General features: G+C 41.4%; 1 protein-coding gene across 7 annotated transcripts in view; it reads right to left on the reverse strand.

The window, feature by feature from the left end:
- Positions 1 to 18,891, reverse strand: part of GHR (growth hormone receptor) — a 269,171-nt gene that overhangs the window by 59,904 nt on the left and 190,376 nt on the right. For 5 of the 7 annotated variants that reach the window (XM_042950829.1, XM_042950837.1, XM_042950820.1 and 2 more), the window contains one exon: positions 15,225 to 15,290. In XM_042950829.1, coding sequence (XP_042806763.1) covers positions 15,225 to 15,290 — 66 coding nt within the window. Of the gene's footprint in view, positions 1 to 978; positions 1,151 to 3,149; positions 3,245 to 15,224; positions 15,291 to 18,891 lie in introns of those variants that run through there. The other 2 variants (XM_042950864.1, XM_042950873.1) reach the window with 2 other exon arrangements.

The following is an 18,891-nucleotide window of genomic DNA, read 5'->3' on the forward strand; positions in this document are numbered from 1 at the left end:
TGCAGGACCAACATCGTGGCAGTATTTTCTATCTAGGCTCTGAAGCTACATGATGATGACTCATCCAAACACAGAAAACTTCTGTCCTGAGGGACATTCATTCCTTTAAGACGTATTTCATTCATTGCCATATGGGCCAGTTCTGGGTACCAAGTACATAGCAAGGAACAAGGCAAAAATCTCTGTCCTCATGGAACTTAACTATAATCTATTTTAAACTTGTCTTTTGACTATTTACCTGGATGCATAAAAAGAAAGCTTTTGCTTTTACTAGGAGGGACTGGAGATTTATCCATATTAGCTTGCATGTCAAACCCTCAGTCGGGTATAGACTGAAAGCTAGCATTTTCTTACTATATGGGTATGGACTCAGTCTGGCAAAGAGAGAAATGGGAAGTGAGTGGAACATGCTGGGATTATGTTTGCCGGGTCCGTTGGTAGTCAGCTAGGAGACAGCACCTGTCAATTCTGTGACACTGAGAGAGGCCGAGACAGATACTGCATTTTCAGCGCACCTCTCACTTGCTTGTCCAAAGCCTCTGTTTTAAAATGTTTCATAAAACCTTGACGCTCTTTGCCTTGTCCTGCTCTGTGGAACCTTCGTGTAGGAAGAACAGGAGACAACACTGTGGTCAACCGTAAAGGATGACTTGGTGGGAAGACATATCTAGGTACATGTCTTGTGATTGTATTTTAGGGATTATTTCCCAAGTATATGGGGTTTTGTTCTTTTTCTTTTTAGAATAGGTGTAGGCCAAGTTATGAATAAATTTTGAAAGCTTTTAGGCCAATAAGCAAATGCATATGGTAAAAATGATCCTCTCCTTGGTTCTGAGACATCTAAGAGCTGAGCCTAGGGCTCCTAGAAATCAGTCAGCAACGTTAAGGCAACTGAAGAGTCCTGGAAATGAAATTCTATTATTTTTGGTTATCATTTGGATTTCTTCTTATTTACATGAACTTGAATGACTATGTTACCTGCACTGCTTTCAGCCTCTAGGCTCCCAACTTGGGACATTGTGCAGAGGTGATTGGGGAGAAAGCAGGCCATGTGGCATGGACAAGGGCAGGGGTGGCTGGCCATATTCCAAATGTTCTCTGTAGGCTTGTAAATGGCAAGCCTTCAAGCTGTGGCTTTAAGAGAAAATAGCTAGAAAGTAGAAATGAGAAAAAGACTCCATTTAGAAAATTGCAACTAACTCGTTCTCTCTTCTTTCTCTTTCTTTTTGATTTGTGACTTAATCAAAAGCCTGTTGGTTATCTTTCCTATGTCTTGTTTTATGAGTGGTGAGAGGCTAACCCACGGGGGCAGAATGTAAATGCTCTGTGGCCGTATCATCCCAGAATCTCTACTTGGATACAGCAGTGTTTACTATAATGTGACTTCAGCTCTAGGAAAATGTTTGCACCAGTGTCAGACCTAGAGCAGAGCTGTTGTGCAAGCAAATAACATCACACTAGGTAATAGCAGCAATGAAATCTTCCAAACTTGAGCTCAAATACGACTTAGAACCACAGCCTTAAATTTTAGCCAAGTCGTTTATATTTTTCCTTGCCAACTGAAACCAAGGACGCCTTTCAACATCAACCCTCATGATTACACCGTGCAGCATAACACATTAATGTCTAGTTAGCCAGAATGCAAACATTTTCTGGTTTTTCCTACAGCAGTTCTCTCAACTGATGTGTTCTTATGAGGGTCTTTCCTACTTTTCAGAGAGATAACACTCTGGTCACTAGTAAGGCTAATTTCATGGGTCTCACCGGGAATATGAATTGTCTTTACTAGGGGATGGGGATTGAGATTGTTTATGAGGTATTACTCTATTTTTATTATGGAAATACACGCAAACAGATAAAAATATGCAAATACACACAAAAATAGAGAGCCTGGCTTAGTGAACTATGTTAAATAATAATAAGAGTAACACTAGTAAAACCATGTACATTATGATTAATAATAACAATAACACATATATTCATCACCCAGCTTCAAATATTATTAGCATTTTACCAGTCCTGTTTTGTGTAGTTTATCTATTTTTTGGTCATTTGCTTTTACCCATAACTACCTACATGGCTATCTCTAAAAGCTAATAGACACTCCTGTTAAAAAATTAATGGGGCGCCTGGGTGGCTCAGTCGGTTAAGCATCTGACTTCGGCTCAGGTCATGATCTCACGGTCCGTGAGTTCAAGCCCCGCGTCAGGCTCTGTGCTGACAGCTTGGAGCCTGGAGCCTGCTTCTGATTCTGTGTCTCTCTCTCTCTCTGACCCTCCCCTGTTCATCCTCTATCTCTCTCTGCCTCAAAAATAAACATTAAAAAAAATAAAAAATTAATACGAACATTATACCTAACAAATTAATAATGATCCCTCAATACCACTAAATGCCCAGTCTGTGCACAAATTTCTAAAAAATATCTTTAAAAATGTCTTTTGACAATTCATTTGTTTGAATCAGGATGCAAACTAGGCCCACACAATGTCTTGTCTGTTCAAATCCATGACATTTCTTCTCTCTTCTTTTTATTCTGTGATTTTTTTTTTTTTGGTTGAAGATATTTTCCTTCAGCTTATTGCATCTTAGAGTCATTTACAATGTTCCTCTATGCCTCTTATTTCCTATAAACAGGCAGTAAGACCTAGAGGCTTAATGTAATTCAGCTTAACACTCACGAAAAGAGTCTATCATGGGTGGTGTGGCAAACCCCTGTGTCAGGGACATATGATATCAGACGTTGGTAAGATTGATCTGGGTTCAAAGTGTTGTCAGCCTGAATCACCCAGAACAGAGTTCACTGAAGTATTTTATCATTCACTGACAACCTTGCCCAAATCTATAATTTCATTAGGGGTTCTAAACTGGTGATTTCTAATCCTACCATTTCATCTATACGTACATATTCATACACATATTCATATTTATAGACACATTCACATGCTAGCTAATGCATATATTAGCAAGAGAGAGACACAAGAAGAAAACATTTCTTCACCAACTATTCAGTTACCCTGAAATGCAATTCATACAAAAAATTCAAAGAAATAGCGTATTTCCCTTGATGTATCAATTTTTAGAATAATGAGTACATACCCTTGTAACCTCCAAAGGTGACCATTTAAAACAATATATTGCTATGAACTTACTGATGAATCAAATTTTGATGCCATTGTTGAGAGACTGGAATTACAGGAATAAAAATGATGAAGTCATTTCTCCTTTTTCGGCTATTCTGGGCATTTTGGAGAAAAAAAATGCACATTGTGTAATGTTGGCTACCTTTCCTTTTCCACTCCCCCTTTCTCCACTCTATCATCACAATCCCTCTGAAAATAGCAGAAGGCAAGACCAGAGACTAGATGACATCTAAAAATCCACACACCTACACAAACTTTCCAGACAACCCTGGTGGATATTTACTGAAGGATGCACTCATACTCAGAGAGGGATCAGTACACCCTAAATGTCTGAACACTCACATGCTAGACGCACAGCATGCCCAAATCACTGACCAGAGCTGTGAAAGTGCCAGTTACCTGCAGCCTGTGCTCTGAAGCAGTAATAGATAATCCCTTGAAAAGAAATTCCCCAACCAACTATTTTCAGGAAGTGCTAATTTTTTTTCTTTTTCTGGGACAATCGTAATGCACCCAAGCAGATTAGAGAATCTGAGTAGTTCTGCAGTAAAGAAGCCTGTTTAACTCTGCATGGCCTAGTATTTCCTAAGCACTGGGGAAATGGTGGGCTAATACATGAAGGGCAGAGTTCTTTGCAGGAGTGTGCAGAGTATCATTTTTGGAGGGGATTTTTTTTTCATATATATGTGTAGTGGGTTAAATTGTATCCTTCAAACATATGCCCAAATCCTAATCCCTAGTACCTGTGAAATGTGATCTTTGTTTGAAAAAGGGTCTTTGCTGATATAGTTAAGGTAAGGATCTCAGAATGAGATTATCCTAGGTTAGAGCTCCAAATTCAATGATGGGTATCCTTATAAGAGACAGAAAAGGAGAACAGACACAGAGCCAGGGGAGAGGCCTGTGAAGATGGAGACAGAGAATGAAGTGATACATCTACAAACCAAGGACCATCAAGGATTGGCAGCAGTTTCCAGAACCTAGGAGAGAGAGGCATGGAACAGATTCTCCCTCAGGGCCTCCAGAGAGAATAAACAGTGATGACACCTTGATATTTGACTTGTTGCCTCCATAACTGTGAGAGAATAAATTTCTGTTATTTTAAGCCACCAGGGTTATGGTACTTCGTTACAGCAGTCTCAGGAAACTAATACAATACCTATGAGCTCCATCAATGCAGGTCTGAGGGAGACCTCTGGCATTTGTATTTATTGAAAATGTCCACAGGTGATTCTGATGGACACACTCACCAAGAACCAGCATTTTAGGATCTTGGGGGTTGAAGGGTTAGTCACCTGCTTATATTGACATCCTGTTAGGATTTTAGTCTGTGGCTGTGGCTCTGGATGCACCAATCAAGCCTCCAGCCCTTTATCTCCAGGTCTCTGTTTTTCAAAGAAAGTAGCCCAGAAAAAATATTTATGGGCCATCCCTTAAGAGGTACATTAGAACTGTTACAGGTGGTGACAGTGGTCAAGACTGTGTGAGTAGAGGAAAGGATTTATGGGCTCAAACAGGGGAGGGAGACCAGCTTTTGTCAGATGAATCATATGATCTCACTTGAAGGGAATTCTCATTTTGCAGCCCAAATAAAGCTGAGCTTCCCTTTTTTTGGTAGTTGAGAAATCTTGGTCTCCTAAGACTTCTAATCCTTCTGGACTCAGTTTGCTTCTTTCACTCAGCTGCCTGAAAAGGCTGCTTCTTTCATCCCAGACTCTTTCCATATGAAAATATTTTATTTCTTTTCTTAGTTGTTCTCTTTCTTAGCAGCCTAGCTTCCCCAGGTATCTTTTTGATATACTTATCTCCCAGGCTTTGGGTATCTCCAAAAGGAGCTGGAGACTCCTCTCTTGTCCTGGCAATAATTGATGACTAATAACAAGGTACCTGCTTTTATAAAAACCTCAACAAGGGGAGGTATGCAGGGCAGGAAGGAGTTGGCATGTGTTATTCTGGTTTGAAAACTCACATCGGGGCTGACTATACCCTAAGAGATTATTTAGTCATGGTTTAGCCAAGATTGTTCAGTCACAAACTAAATTTGGGGGAAGGCACCAAAGGAAAATTTCATCTAATTCACAATTTTTGCCTTCATCCAAGAAAGGCAGGGTATTTAGAGTAGGGCATAGGGGGAGACAATGGGTAGGGATAGTGAGGTGTCATGAAGTAGGGTGGAAATTATCCCCCCTCTTTCTGTTCCATTGAGCTCCTGCTCCAATGCTCTGGCACAGCCACAGTTCACCTGTAGCGTGAGTCAAATGGGCTGTCATAGGTGTTGGCCTGAGTATGTCACCACTAGTTAATGTATTATTTGTTGCGGCTGTGAAATTTGATCCAGGAAGCCTCCTTAGAGCTGAACTCCTGAAGCAAAAACAAATTTTAAGTTAGTGACTCCATATAAGAGAATCCTAACAATAAAACAGCACACGATTATTGTGAAAGGAATCATCCAGATAGTAAATGTTCCTTGGGACTGAGTTTAGTCTAGCAGGGGGTAAAGATGCTTTTTGGAAAAGTAGACAGTTTGTTTCGATGACACACACTTCAGTGATCTGTACAGCCTCATCTCTTGTCTATGCCTAAGGACAGTCTTTCAGGGAAAAGAGGAAGGAAAGGCAATAACATTTCACTAGGTGCCAAACATTTTACCTAATCCTGCCTGCGAAGCAAGTAGGCTGGGCTTCAGGCTGCCCTTTTGCTCTCTTCCCCAGCACCCTCTTCCTTAGGAAGAGGCTCTTGCCCGGAGCCCATGTCTTGTCCTCTGGTGTCTAGAGTGTGGCAAACCCCTCAGGCTTCCCCTTCCAATGCCCCCTGCTTCCCTGACTTAAACAGGTAATCCAGATGGCGGTGCTCGTGGCAGGACCCAAAAGCAGGGCTTCTGGGACGAGGGTCTCTCAGGCCATGAAATTAAGTTTTGCACTCTTTTAAGAGATTAAAGCAGAATGAAAAAGATATGTCCATAACATTAAAATTTATTTGTTAAATCAATTTTCCTCAAACTGGGCTATTCAAACATTCTCTGAAATCTGTGAGAATTTTATTTTCTTAAAATATATACTGCTCAGATGTGAGATATACTATATAAGATCTAGCCTCTTTCCTACTGCCCCCCCACCCCCAGTAGAAATGAACTTAAATTGGAGATAAGCTTTGGTGAGTGGGGTCAGGAGGGAGGGAGGGTACTTCCGGGGGCCCAGGCCACTACCGCTCTTTCTACCACTCTGCAGTGACAGCAGTAGTAAAGACCATAAAATAGCTAACAAGTATTCCATACCTATTTTGTGCCAGGAATTTTTCTATGTACCTATTTGCTCCTCACAATGACCCTTAAAGACAGCTGTTGACACCTTCGTTTATAGCTGGATAAGTTGGAGCTTGTGGCATATTGGCAGGATGCTGGGGGCATACACAGAAGGCAACTTGTGGTCTCCACTCCCAAACCCTAAAGTCCTCATCAGATAGCCTATGACATCAACTGGAACTAATAAGAGTTTGCCAAAACCAATACTGTCTGATAAGAGCAAATATTTCCAAGGCTTCCGTAGGACCTTCTTCTCTTCCCCATGAGAAAGAAAAATGGCAGAAGAGGAAAATGTATCTATTGCTCTCAAGTTTGAGGAAACAATTATGTTACTCATCTGCGTGTGTGTGTGTGTGTGTGTGTGTGTGTGTGTGTGTGTGTGTAGGGGGAATTGGGATGCCAAACAAATATCATGATAATCTTCGCTAACACCTCTCCCTCCACTTCCCTTCTAGAAGCAGTTGCTCTCAGGTAATTCCTGGAACTCCACATGATATCAGTTTGACAAATATTAAGCTCCCACTTTGTGCAAGGCCCTGTTTAAATTGTGAAGGAAAGGACAGGGCATATAAAGATGAGGAAGACTATGTCCTTGCTCTCAAAATAACTCACAATCTAGAAGGGAAGACACCAGGTGTACACAAGCCACTTGAGTTGAATGCAAAAGATGGGCAACTTCAAATGCTTTTGGAATTCAGAAACAGAAAAGCTTCACTAGCGGAAAGGATGCTATCCAGGTGCTTCTCCATTTCTTTGGGGTTTGCCTGGCAGGAGCTTCATAGCGACAGGTGCACATAGCCACGTGTGCCGACAGCACTAGACCACAGATGGGCTCGCCTGCAAATATTTGCTTTCCCATTAATTCAAATTTGGAGTTTGAAAATTCTTATTTATTAAAGAATTTTAAGAGAGAATAAAGAAGTGTTCAAGGCTGCTTTTCCATAAAACATGAAAAATCAGAAGTTAGCCTGTAGGAGTAAACACACGATTGCTACTTGAGAATACCTCAAGGACTCATGAAGGCTATTCATCCGAATCCTAACATCGATGGTGATGCTGTGAGGTTTCAGGTTTAGGAGTCTCTTCCATTACACGGTTTCCTAACAAGAGAGTCTTCTGTCTTTATTCTTTGGCTGGAATTCAGTGGCAACAGTCAGTTTATAAAAGATTTACAGACCTGTAAAGTCAGGTTTGCCCTCACACTAGAGCCATGTGATATACTGACTATAATTCTTCATAAGATACGTATTATGTGAAAATGATGATGTATGCAGACAGTTGAGTTGCAAATTATTGCCTGTTTCATCCATCACCGAGCATTTACAGATGCTTTCATCTGACAGAGTACCAATAACAATGCCACCACTGCCACCACTAATAATAATAATAATAATAATAATAAATCCACATGTCCACATTGATTAGAAGATACTTTTAATCTACTTTACAATATAGTGTATTTCAGAAGAATTGACTGTGAAGTAAATTCATATAGTGAATCTAGTATCCTCATTAATGTCAGTTATCAAATTGAAAATAATTTTCTATAGGAGACTAAGAGACAACAACTGATACAAACATGATGACTATCCTCAGAGCAGCCATAGACAATCTGAAGCAAATAGGCATGTTTATTTACAAAAGCAAGCATCTAGTCTGGGGACTATAGTTTGCCAACCTGTAGTTTAAATAATTGTTGACCTTAAAAGAAAATAGCTTATTTTGTATCACAGATTGCAAATTACATGCAAATCAATTTCTTATAAATCATACTTTTTTTGAGAGAGAGAGAGAGAGAGACAGAGAGAGAGAGACAGAATGTAAGCTGGGAGAGGGACAGAAGGGGTGAGAGAGAATCTTAAGCAAGCTCCACACTCAATGCACAGCCCAAAGCAGGGCTTGATTCCATGACCCTCAGATCATGACCTCAACTGAAATCAAGAGTCAGATACTCAACTGACTGAGCCACCCAGGTCCCCCTAAATCATACCTTTTTTTTTTTTTTGGAGTATTGGCCTTTTCTTTTTTAAAACTTTTTTTTTATTTCAGAGGGGTGGGTCAAGGAGGGACAGAGGGAGAGAGAGAGAAAGAATCTTAAGCAGGGTCCATGTTCAGCACAGAGCCTGATGTGGGGCTCGATCCCATGACCCTGGGATCATGACATGAGCCAAAATTAAGAGTCAGACACTCAACTGACTGACCCACTCAGGTGCCCGAAATCATATATTTTAAGAAGCCCTTTGAAAGTTGTATAACTTCTTTTCTAAGTGATACATTTTTCATTTAGTAATTAATCACCTGAGTTATGTCTTACTTAAATATGTTATTTCGTATTGCATATATTTGCCATGAGGCATACTCTTATTTGAACTACTATTTAATGGCATGTGTGTTTGAGTTCCATGAATCTTTATAAATGTGATGTAGTATCGTCTTTCTAAGTGTATAGATTAATTTGTATTAAAATCAGTGCACACCTACATAACAAATTCAAATTTTTTCCCCCAATGTACACGTGTATATTATCTGAAGAAACTGTTCATCACAAGTAGAAGCTGGTGTGGTCAAAGGCTCTTCTGGAATGACAGATTCAGGGGTTCTTTCCCTAGAGAGGCTCCTGTGTGCAGAAGCCAGAGCTCTCTTGAGAGCGGTAATTACAGAGTTGGTTTTGAAGAACTCAGCAGTGAATCAGAAGGCTGCAGGCTAGAAGAACTCCAAGGTCACAACCAACATTGGGAGGCTTTAGCTTTCTAGAGTCTAAAAAGTGTTCACCACCCACTGAGGTCACCCAGGGTGAAAGAACGTTTATCTTGGATTTCATCCTTGAAAAATGTGTGTTATGCTTTGGAAGAGAAACCAAACTAGAAATTGGTGTATAGAGCACACAAAGGGCCCACTGGGATTTTTAGGGAGTTACTTAGTCATCCTTTGCAGACTTAAAAAAAAAATCAGTCACTTCTAAGATTCAAGGCTTTTAGAGGCCTATGTCCACAGATTTCTAAATACTTTCTTATTGTTTGGGTTCCAGAAGAAAGAAAAGACCTTGATAAATGTTTATAACCAGTAAGGAGCTGCAAGTACTTGAGGAGGCTGGCCTTGAGCTGCAGGCTTACTTCCCACTCCCACAGTGCCACTAACACTGGCTGATGCATCTGCACAGAGAACAGCTCTCTTGTAGATTAAGTAGTAAACGTCTACCTACCCCCGATTGTGGCTCAGCAAATTGCTAGGAATTGAGGAAGGATAAAAAAGTTAAGACCTAGTATTTATCTTACAAAGAATCTTTATCTCCCAACAATTACATGTGAAAACAGGACAGTGTATGATAAAACACGAACAGCTGGAGAGTAATGGCAGGCATTGTCTGGGTGTTTGGGGCTGGAAAAAAGTCACTGCCAAGGCCATATTTTGCCTTGTAATTGAACACTGTTATTTGAGTTATCAATAATATGCATTGTCTACACTTTATTTTGCGTATCCTGGGAGAGATACAAAGTACTTTCACTGACAGTATCTTCTTTACTCTCTTGTTGGTCTTGTCGGTCTAGGGACGTCTTTTCTCTGTAACTCCATTTCTTCTTGTGTAAAGTACGTAATTCTGTCTGTCTTCCTCGTACTTCAGAGAAGCAAGGGGGGGGGGGCGGTAAATAGTACCTGTAGGATGCTTGGCGTTACCTGGAGATTAGTGCTATGAGTCAGGAAGGGCTACCACTAGTCTGGGTGCAAGAGAGAGCCAACATAAACACTGTTTCCTTAAAAGGGATCATAATAATCTGTGTTTACTTACTGAATCATTTACTGACTTATTTATAAACAGTCGCCTGTCAAGAATTCAATGTCAGCTTTAATTTCAGAACCCATTGTCAGAACTGCTCTCTAAAGCATGTCTGAAGCTCAAGTTGTTTGTTAGAAGTAAATCCTGCAGATTCTAAGATACCATCCCTGCTCTGACACACTCCCTTGTGTTGTGCTTATTTTAGCCGTATTGTCAGCTAGTCAGCCCATAAAGTTGAAAATATCTGATGAAAAAGAATGCTCAAAGATGAGAGGGTCATTCAGCTTGGATGGGGGCAATGATGGGTCACAGGCAGGAGTGGGGCTATGCTTCCCTCAGCAGCTGAAGTGCCAACAGAATACCACAGTGATGACATAGAGGTCCTGTGACATACCCTAAGACTAGACCATGACACCAGTCCCATGACCTGAAGTTAAGGTTCTGTGGAAGGCTTTTGGGAAAGACTGTACGTGTTTATAGCAATGGACAAGAGAAATTTTTCTTCCTGTATATATTTGTCCCTCTCCTTTCATAAATGCCTGCTGGAGGGCATAGAGGTGCTCTGTGCTAGCCAAAGAGTAATTATGCTATCAGGGAAAACCTGGATTTTTTTTTACATGTGTGCGTGTGCGTGTGCACAAAATCCAGAAACTACTCATTAAGCACTTGGCATGTGTCAGGCACTGTGGGAGACAAGGACGTATACAATAGAGCCTCTACCCTTGAGGATAATATAGTCTATTACAAAGGAATAGAAAGCATACACAAGAATCCATTAGGTTGAAACAAATGACATGATATTAAGGTCCAAAATAAAGCTGAGTATAGGACATTTCATCCAGTTCAATCCTAATACCTGTTGGAATAAAATAAGGGCCACGAGAGAACACAATAAACATCATGGGGCCAGATACTATTCTAACTCTTTTAAATATATCAACACTTATAATTCTCACAACAGCTATGAGGTAGGTACTGCTAGCACCCTATTTTAGAGACAAACAAACAAACAAACAAACAAAAAACAAACAGCCAAGGTACAGAGAGCTTATGAGACTTAGGAAAGATCACTCAGGAAGTACGTGGTAGATCGGGGACTTAAACAGTCTGTCTTGCTATCTTGCTCCACAGGCTGAGTTTTGAAAAGTACTGTGTTATATACTCTTTCCTTAAGAGAAAGCAAGGAAGGCCTACACAGATTCCAAGATGGAAGTACTCATCCTCTTGGGGGATAAAGTGATATTCGAAATATGCCTGAAAGAGAACAATCCATGAAGGATGTTCCTGACTCAGAGGAAAGAAGAGGGAAGTTCTGGTGAAGGGGTTATTAGGAATAGATACAATGAAGCAGGAAAAGCAGAGACACGAACGTGGGTATCCATAGCATACAAGGGCGATAAGGCTAGAAAGGCACTTAGGATCCACATGATGGACCTTCTTGAATGCCAAGGAGATGAGCTTCTTCATAAGGTAGAAAATAGTGGGGGGCTACCGAAGGTGTTCAGGCATAAGAATCACTGCGTGAGACGTAGGCAGGAAGAATGAACATGGGAGCAGAGAGCAGGATGGCCTGGAATAGGGAAAAGCAGGAGGTAACAGAGAGAAATTAGCAGATGAGGACAGGAGTCTGGCTAAGACCATAAGATACGGACATGTAAAGGTGATGATGACTGTATCAAACTTCTGTCTCATAATCATGTTTCTATTGAAAAGTAACTTACGATGTGAAGGAAGTTGTTTGTGAGCTTATAAAACTGTAAGCAATTCATTTGTTGTGCCCATCTAAGATGATAATCTTTTGGAATCCTTTCAAAACTTAACTCTGACCTTGGTCATTATGTTTATGTTCAGAATGCCCATTTTCATAAAATCTTGGACTCATTTATGCTCCAAATGCCAGTCAATGAAACTTCAATATTTTCCTCCGGTTGGATATTCATTTTAATTTCAGGTGGAAATGCCATTGATCTCAAAATTTACACTCTCACAGCAATATGCAGTAAATTCAGTGAAAAGGAATGGCTTTTAAAAGTGAGATAACAAAATCTCTTTCAGAAAGATGTGCAGGATATAGAAGTCTGTCAATGCTGCTTAGCAATGTAATTTGGTGTACAATCCGCACCTAAAGTGGAACCTGGGGGCTGATGGTTAAGGGCGTCCAAACAGTTAGAAAGTGCCTACATCACTGGCTTACTACAGAAAACCCATCATGAGAAGACTTTGGGCTTCCTGGTACAGAGGTGTTTGGCAGGCACTTAGGCAGTGATTCCAAATCTGGAGACAAAGAACATCTGTGTTTCACAGAGGGGACAAAAAGGCCCACACTTGGGTCAGACCCTGGCCAATGCATCCCCTTCTACTGTTACCATATCGTAGACTTTGCCTGTAAGGAAGCTGTCCTCGGAGTATAAACCATTTGATTCCTAGGAGTCCTGCCCACAATGGGAACAGGGTAATTAATGTGTAATTAACACAAGTGGGGAGATCTGATCCTCCATGAGGGTTCCAGCCAGCCCAGAGGCCCCATAACAAAGGGTGCTTGTGGGAATTGTTAAATGTGGAGAAGGATGGGTAACCAGGGAGCTATGAAGGGTGCTTCCATTTAATTAATTCATATGCAAGGTACCGTTCAAGGTACCATGTTCAAGGTACCGTTTTAGGCCCGGTGAATTACACAACTCTAAATAAGATCCAGCTGTTCACAATCCCGATGGGGAGATAAGAGAAATATGCAAATAGCTCTACTGCAAAGCAGCATTTGATATATTCCTTAAAAGTGGTATAAAATAGCATGATCTCCCTCGAAGACGAGCATGGAGAAGGGAAGTACTGCTTCGGGCCAAGCACTGTGTTCTGGCTGAGCCTTAAACACGGGCAGGATTTATATTTACGGGCAGGGTGAAGTGGAAGGAAGATTGTTCCAGAAGACGGGCTGAAATGAGCAAGTCCCAGGGGTGGGAAAGCACAGTGTTGTTGGGGAGTACTAAGTAGGGTAGACTTATAAGCGGGGATGAGGGATGTTGGATTTCAGTGGCTTGGGGTAGGTTTGAAGTTTGAAATTTGAGTTGTTTAGAGCAGAGTGATATGTTGGGTTCTTAAAACTGTCATTGGCAGAGGAAGGTGGATACAAGAAGGGAGAGATGAGGAGGGGGGAGAAGGGGAGAGGAGGGAGACTGCTACTCAGGGGTTACTACAATAGCCCCAGAATAAACTACAGGTGGCCTGGAGGGGTGTGGTGGCATCTATTTACGTTAGGTCAGTTCTGCCTGGAATTTGCCCCGAGGGGGTGTAATTTGTTTTTCCTCCATGGGGGTTTTGCTTTGAATCTGAGAATTTAGAAAAATGCACATAGGAAATGTATGAATTATAACTGCGTAATGATCAGACAGTTCACGTTGAACACTAGCTTCGTGTGTGAAGTTATCTCCTGAGTGAGAATATGAGATTGCTGATGTTAGGACAATATCTTACTCATGTCTTTCTTCCCCAGGGTGCAGAGTTAGGGCTGGGTGGCTAGCAAAGAATTAAACGCTTGGGATACAGTGACAGGGAGGTGATAAGAGCACCAGGGTCTGTCGCATCTCAATGAGATGCTCGGATGATAAAGGTGGCCCTGTGTCCAAGCATGTGCACTGTGGAAAGTGTGCACTGGTAGCCACATCCACGGATGGGAGTAACTTTATCCAATCAGTCCTGGGATGGAGGGGAGCTAACTTTTGAAAAGGAGAAGCTGGAAAGGTAGTATTCTGCCTTGTGTGGGCAGGTCAGTATCTCTGTGATATATCACAGAGAAAGGATAATTGGTATTCTTGCTTATCACAAAGACAGAAAATCAACATATGCCAAATGACTTGGCAGGACTTTCTTCAACACGTCTGCCATACCCAGAGGTTGTATTGCAACAAGGCCCAGCGTGACTTTACAAAGAAAATGGGAAAAATCGTACGACCCCTCCGAGGGAAAGTGAGGAGCAGAGTCCTACGTGTGTGGAGGAGAGACCAATGCAGGGCGGAGCATGCACATCAGTAAGACATTCTCCTTTCTGAAGTTTTTAATTTTAATTCCAGTACAGTTAGCATACAGTATTATATTAGTTTCAGGTGCACAATACAGTGACCCCACCATTCTATACATAGGAAGACATTCTTAACTGATTCCTTTTCATTTCCTTGCAGAAAGTAGCAATAAGTTACATTATCTGCTGCGTGAAGGCTTTGAAAAATACTGGCTGGGAGAACCCAAACATCACTAAAAAGCCACCCCTTTTCTAACCCCTCATATTAGGGGGTTATTAGGGAACAGACGAACATGGTGGAGGCTTCTAAAACAGGAGGGTTTGAGTTCTGCACACAGGACCAGCATATACGCTCAGACACCATGAAGGGGATCTCTAATGGAGCAGTGGACAAAGTTCCTTGGGAGCACAGAGGCAGAGCAAGTCTTTGGTTCTAGCCGATGTAGAGAAGCGTCCCCACAGAGCTGATGTCTGAGTTCAGTATTGGGGATGAAGGGGAGATTGTCAGAGGACAAGAGGGTGATGTGCAAAGGCGTTTTAAGGAGAAGAGCTCGCTTGAAGGCAGAATTTTGGATCATAAGACGATATGGTTGAAGGGAAAGCTTTACTGTCAATGAGATCACTAGGTAAATAAACATCTCAAAATCATACTGACAACATAATACACGATTTGTAAAAGGAGGCAGTTCCTAAATTCAATAAACGAATTGTTGGTCCACAATTATTTTATCTTTTTTTCCCCTTCACATTAATTTGGCTTTACTTAACCTCTAAAGACAAGCAAATTAGAGAGATGAAAAAGCCCTCTTGTAGAGAAGCTGAAAAAGACATCCTTTAAAAGTATATATATATATTTTTGCTTATTTATGCAAATTCAATCAGTCATTTATCCAGGTACCAAATCTCAAATAAGGCAGAGAAAAAAATTGGAGCTTGAATACGGTAAAGCATGGACAGTATCACTGATGACAGAAAAAGGACTGAAATTCTTACTTGTCCCTAGGCCTGGATTAACTCTTTGCAGACTCTGGGAGGCTCTGCCAAGGATAGCTGGTGTGGCTGGAACAGAAAGAGAAGAAAACCATTAGTCATCCCTGTAAAAATGGTCTGATGTGACTCTGTTACAATTTCACTTTCAAGTGACAAAATGTGACCTGGCTCAACCTCACAATAATCCTCTCCCTTGTTTTCTTTTTCTTTTTAAAATTAAAATTGTACCTACCCTCTAAAAAGAACTCATAAATATCAGAGCACATGGAAACCCTGGTGTTAGTCACCTCTGGTCTCATGGCTAGACATGGTCAGAAACAATGGAAAATTGCCTTCCTATAACATCTGAGTCCAAGCTTGAGCCTTGCTTGTGAAAATGCAGAGGGACATAAATTCTCGTTTCAAAACAATATTAAAAACAGTTCAGTCAAACAAGTTTATTCTTGGAAATAAACATGTGAGCAATCTTGGGGGTGGGGTAGGGATGAAGGGAACTGAAAAGTTGCACAGGAGGGACACAGGATTTGTGACGTGTGGCATGCAATGAGTCATCTATTCTAAAAGTGGTTATAATTCTATGGGTACCACTATTAGGTTGCATTAAAAACAGGAAAAATGGAAAATGATCAATGCAGTTGTCTTTGAACCTCTGAACCAGGTTGTTTTGCTACAACTGTTGCTACTATGCAACTGTTACCTGGGTGGACAAGGGGATTTCTCTAGGATTCTGCACCTCCGTAGAGGGGCAACGTGGTCCGGGCTCACAATAAACTCTGGGAATCATGTGGAAGCGGGGAAGCTGCTGATGCTTTTGGGCCCCCGTAGAGGTCTGCAGAAACAATGCTAAGAAATCTCTCTCTGATTATGAACAAAGGGCAAGAAGCAAAACAAAGATGCATTGGGCAGCGAGCTGACTCACTCCTGTCTCCCCGAATTTCAGAGTCAGGCGGGTCCTGCCCACCAGCCCCGGTCCACTGTTCAATGTGCTTTTTCACTAACTGCTCCCACTGAGCTACCAGGAGGAAGCAGCTGTCGGGTGTGGTGTTCATAATATAGAACCCAGCAGATGAAGTCAGGATCCTCTCCCTAAACCCTGCAGGATTCTAACCTTTGTAAGATTTTTTTCATTCTGGGCATATCAGTGAGAGCATTTTTCCAAGTGAAGTTAGGCTTTGGAGGTTTTGGTGAGTTAATATTTTAAATTCTGTGCAACTATGACTTCTGAACTATGAGTTCTTTTTATTCTCTCTCTAAATGTTAATATTAGAAGCTCATTTGCTGCCAAATGCAATAAAGAATTATGACAGAAAGCAAAGAGAATACACATTTGCCCAGAATAGATAATGTATTACACATTGATTTTACGTGACCAGAAGGAAAATTGCATTTTATGAAAATACCCTCAAGTCTACTTGACCAGAGGCCTTGATATCCTCAGTCTTTATTATTACCATTATCTAGAACATGCTCCCCTCCAATTCCTTACCACACATCAGAGAATGCTTTGTTTTATGACCCCTTGCCTTAAGTTGGGCATTAAAACATTATTTCAGTTGGTAAGTTTACATAATTTCTGACTGTAAATGACCTGTTCCACTGACAACTGTATGCACCTTAAGAAACTCGTGACAGCTCAAAGGAAGAGTAAAATTAAATCAATCACAGGACAGCATACAATCCTACGTGTTATTTTGGTCAAAATTATCCAGCAAATGTGTCTCAGCTTAAAACTGAGAACACTAATGGACACCAGTTTCCAGGCACAGATCAGCAGTAAAGCTGACAAATTTCTCCAGAATGATGACTGAGATGGAATGTGGGGGTCAATTATGAGGCCCCAAGGGAGCATGCAGAGCCAAACCCCAGGCCCGGAAATGCCTGGGGAGCCCTGGCTACCCCTGACTCGTCACAAACGAGGATTTTGCTTTCTTTGCAGACAGACATCTGGTGCTTTCCTCTTTATGGTATCAGCATTTGGTAACATTTTCATAAAGCAAAAGTGCTCCTCAGCTAACACTCTCCACAATATGTGATGAGTCAAGACATAAAAGGAACAAATGGCGTCCTCAAGGAAAGGCCACAGATTTGCACCAGGCCCAAAAGGGTGCTGGTTACAAAAGTAAAACACAATGAATAAAACTGTCTCCTTAGCAAACAAAGGTGTCATGCTAAGTTGCTAATTTTAATTAGTGTCAAAGCTGTCCTTAATGTCTATAAGTGCTGAGCAGTGAGGGAAAAACGAACACATGCGACAATAAGCAGATAATGAACACTCTGACATATTTACATAGGAGCTTTTAAATGCTGCTGTTATAAAATGGTCAGCTGCAGCCCCTGGCCTCAGCGAGCCCACAGTCTTCTGGGTAGGAATCTGTAAAGGAGCAGTGGGATGGCCCTTAGCAAGTCTGGACAAGCTTCCTGGGGAAGGGACTCTTTGAGATGGGTGCCGACCTTGGGATGAACAGGCAATGGAGAGAAAGGGAAAGGCAGCTGGGGCCAGGAGAACCACTGCACAAAAGTGAGACACAGGCTGGGTAGGTAAAGAGCCTCGATCTCTCTGTTGGGAGTGGGTGGAGCAAAGCTGAGCTGGGGTGTGTTGAGTTGGGGGCGATGCCAGGGTGCATTGGGGATGGTCATTCCAAACAACTTAATTTTGATCCTGCAAATATTGGAGAATTCCTGCTTTGCAGTATCCTGAGTAGAGCTCCTCAGGGTGGACCTGCCCAAGAACAGGACCCCAAGACTAGAACTAGCTGCAATCAGATCTTTCCTACTTATGTGCAACCTTGTATTCAACTTTTAACTATGGCATATATCTGCCCCTGGTTTCTCCGTCTATAAAATGGGGACAGTGACAAGTATCTATACATGCAAGGTTTAAATCAGTTAGTACACGCAATATACTAAATATACAATATAAGTGCTTAGTAAATGTTAGATATTCTTATTATAGCTATTATTATTTTTCAGTTATTATTGCTAGCCATTACCCTGAAAGCAAGGGCCCATCTTTTCCCATGAAGAATGTGACAGTGTTTTTCACGAGGCTGTGTGAGCTTAGGGCTTTGCACTTAGGAGGACAGGATGCTGCCCTAAGCCCAGTGAGACCCTCCACTATTTACATCCTCCTGTGCAGGCTGAATGTAGACAGTGGGACTCTGGGGAGGTGATTTTGGTCAAAGACTCAGGCTGGGACTAAATGCAGTCAATTCTAGTTTTTGTAAGTTAGTGAATTCTCTACTGTACCAGGAAGGGAGCTAGAGGGGAAGAATCAAGGTTCTGGGGAGTATCGTAATTTACCAGTGGTGCAGCAATGGCATTTACACCCAGCTCCGAATAGACCGTGCAAACACAAGTCAATAAACAAAATAGTGCATGTGGCAGCCATTTTACACGTGACGAGAGGTAACGTAAAGGGCCTCACATGGAATCTGCCATAAATTAAGCATTGATTAATGTTAGCAGTTGTTATCCCTACGAGTTTAGGATTATGATAACGATGATGTAACTGTCATGAAATCTTTATCTCAAGACTGCCTCTGACTGTGATAATTATTTTGCAATACCTGCATCTGTCAAGTTATTACATTGTACACCTTAAACTTACACAATGATTTATGTCAATTTTGTCTCAATACAATCGGGAAAAAAACCTTCTGAGAGGTTTTGC

This window comes from Panthera leo, chromosome A1, assembly GCF_018350215.1.
Source record: "Panthera leo isolate Ple1 chromosome A1, P.leo_Ple1_pat1.1, whole genome shotgun sequence".
NCBI classification, from domain to species: domain Eukaryota; kingdom Metazoa; phylum Chordata; class Mammalia; order Carnivora; family Felidae; genus Panthera; species Panthera leo.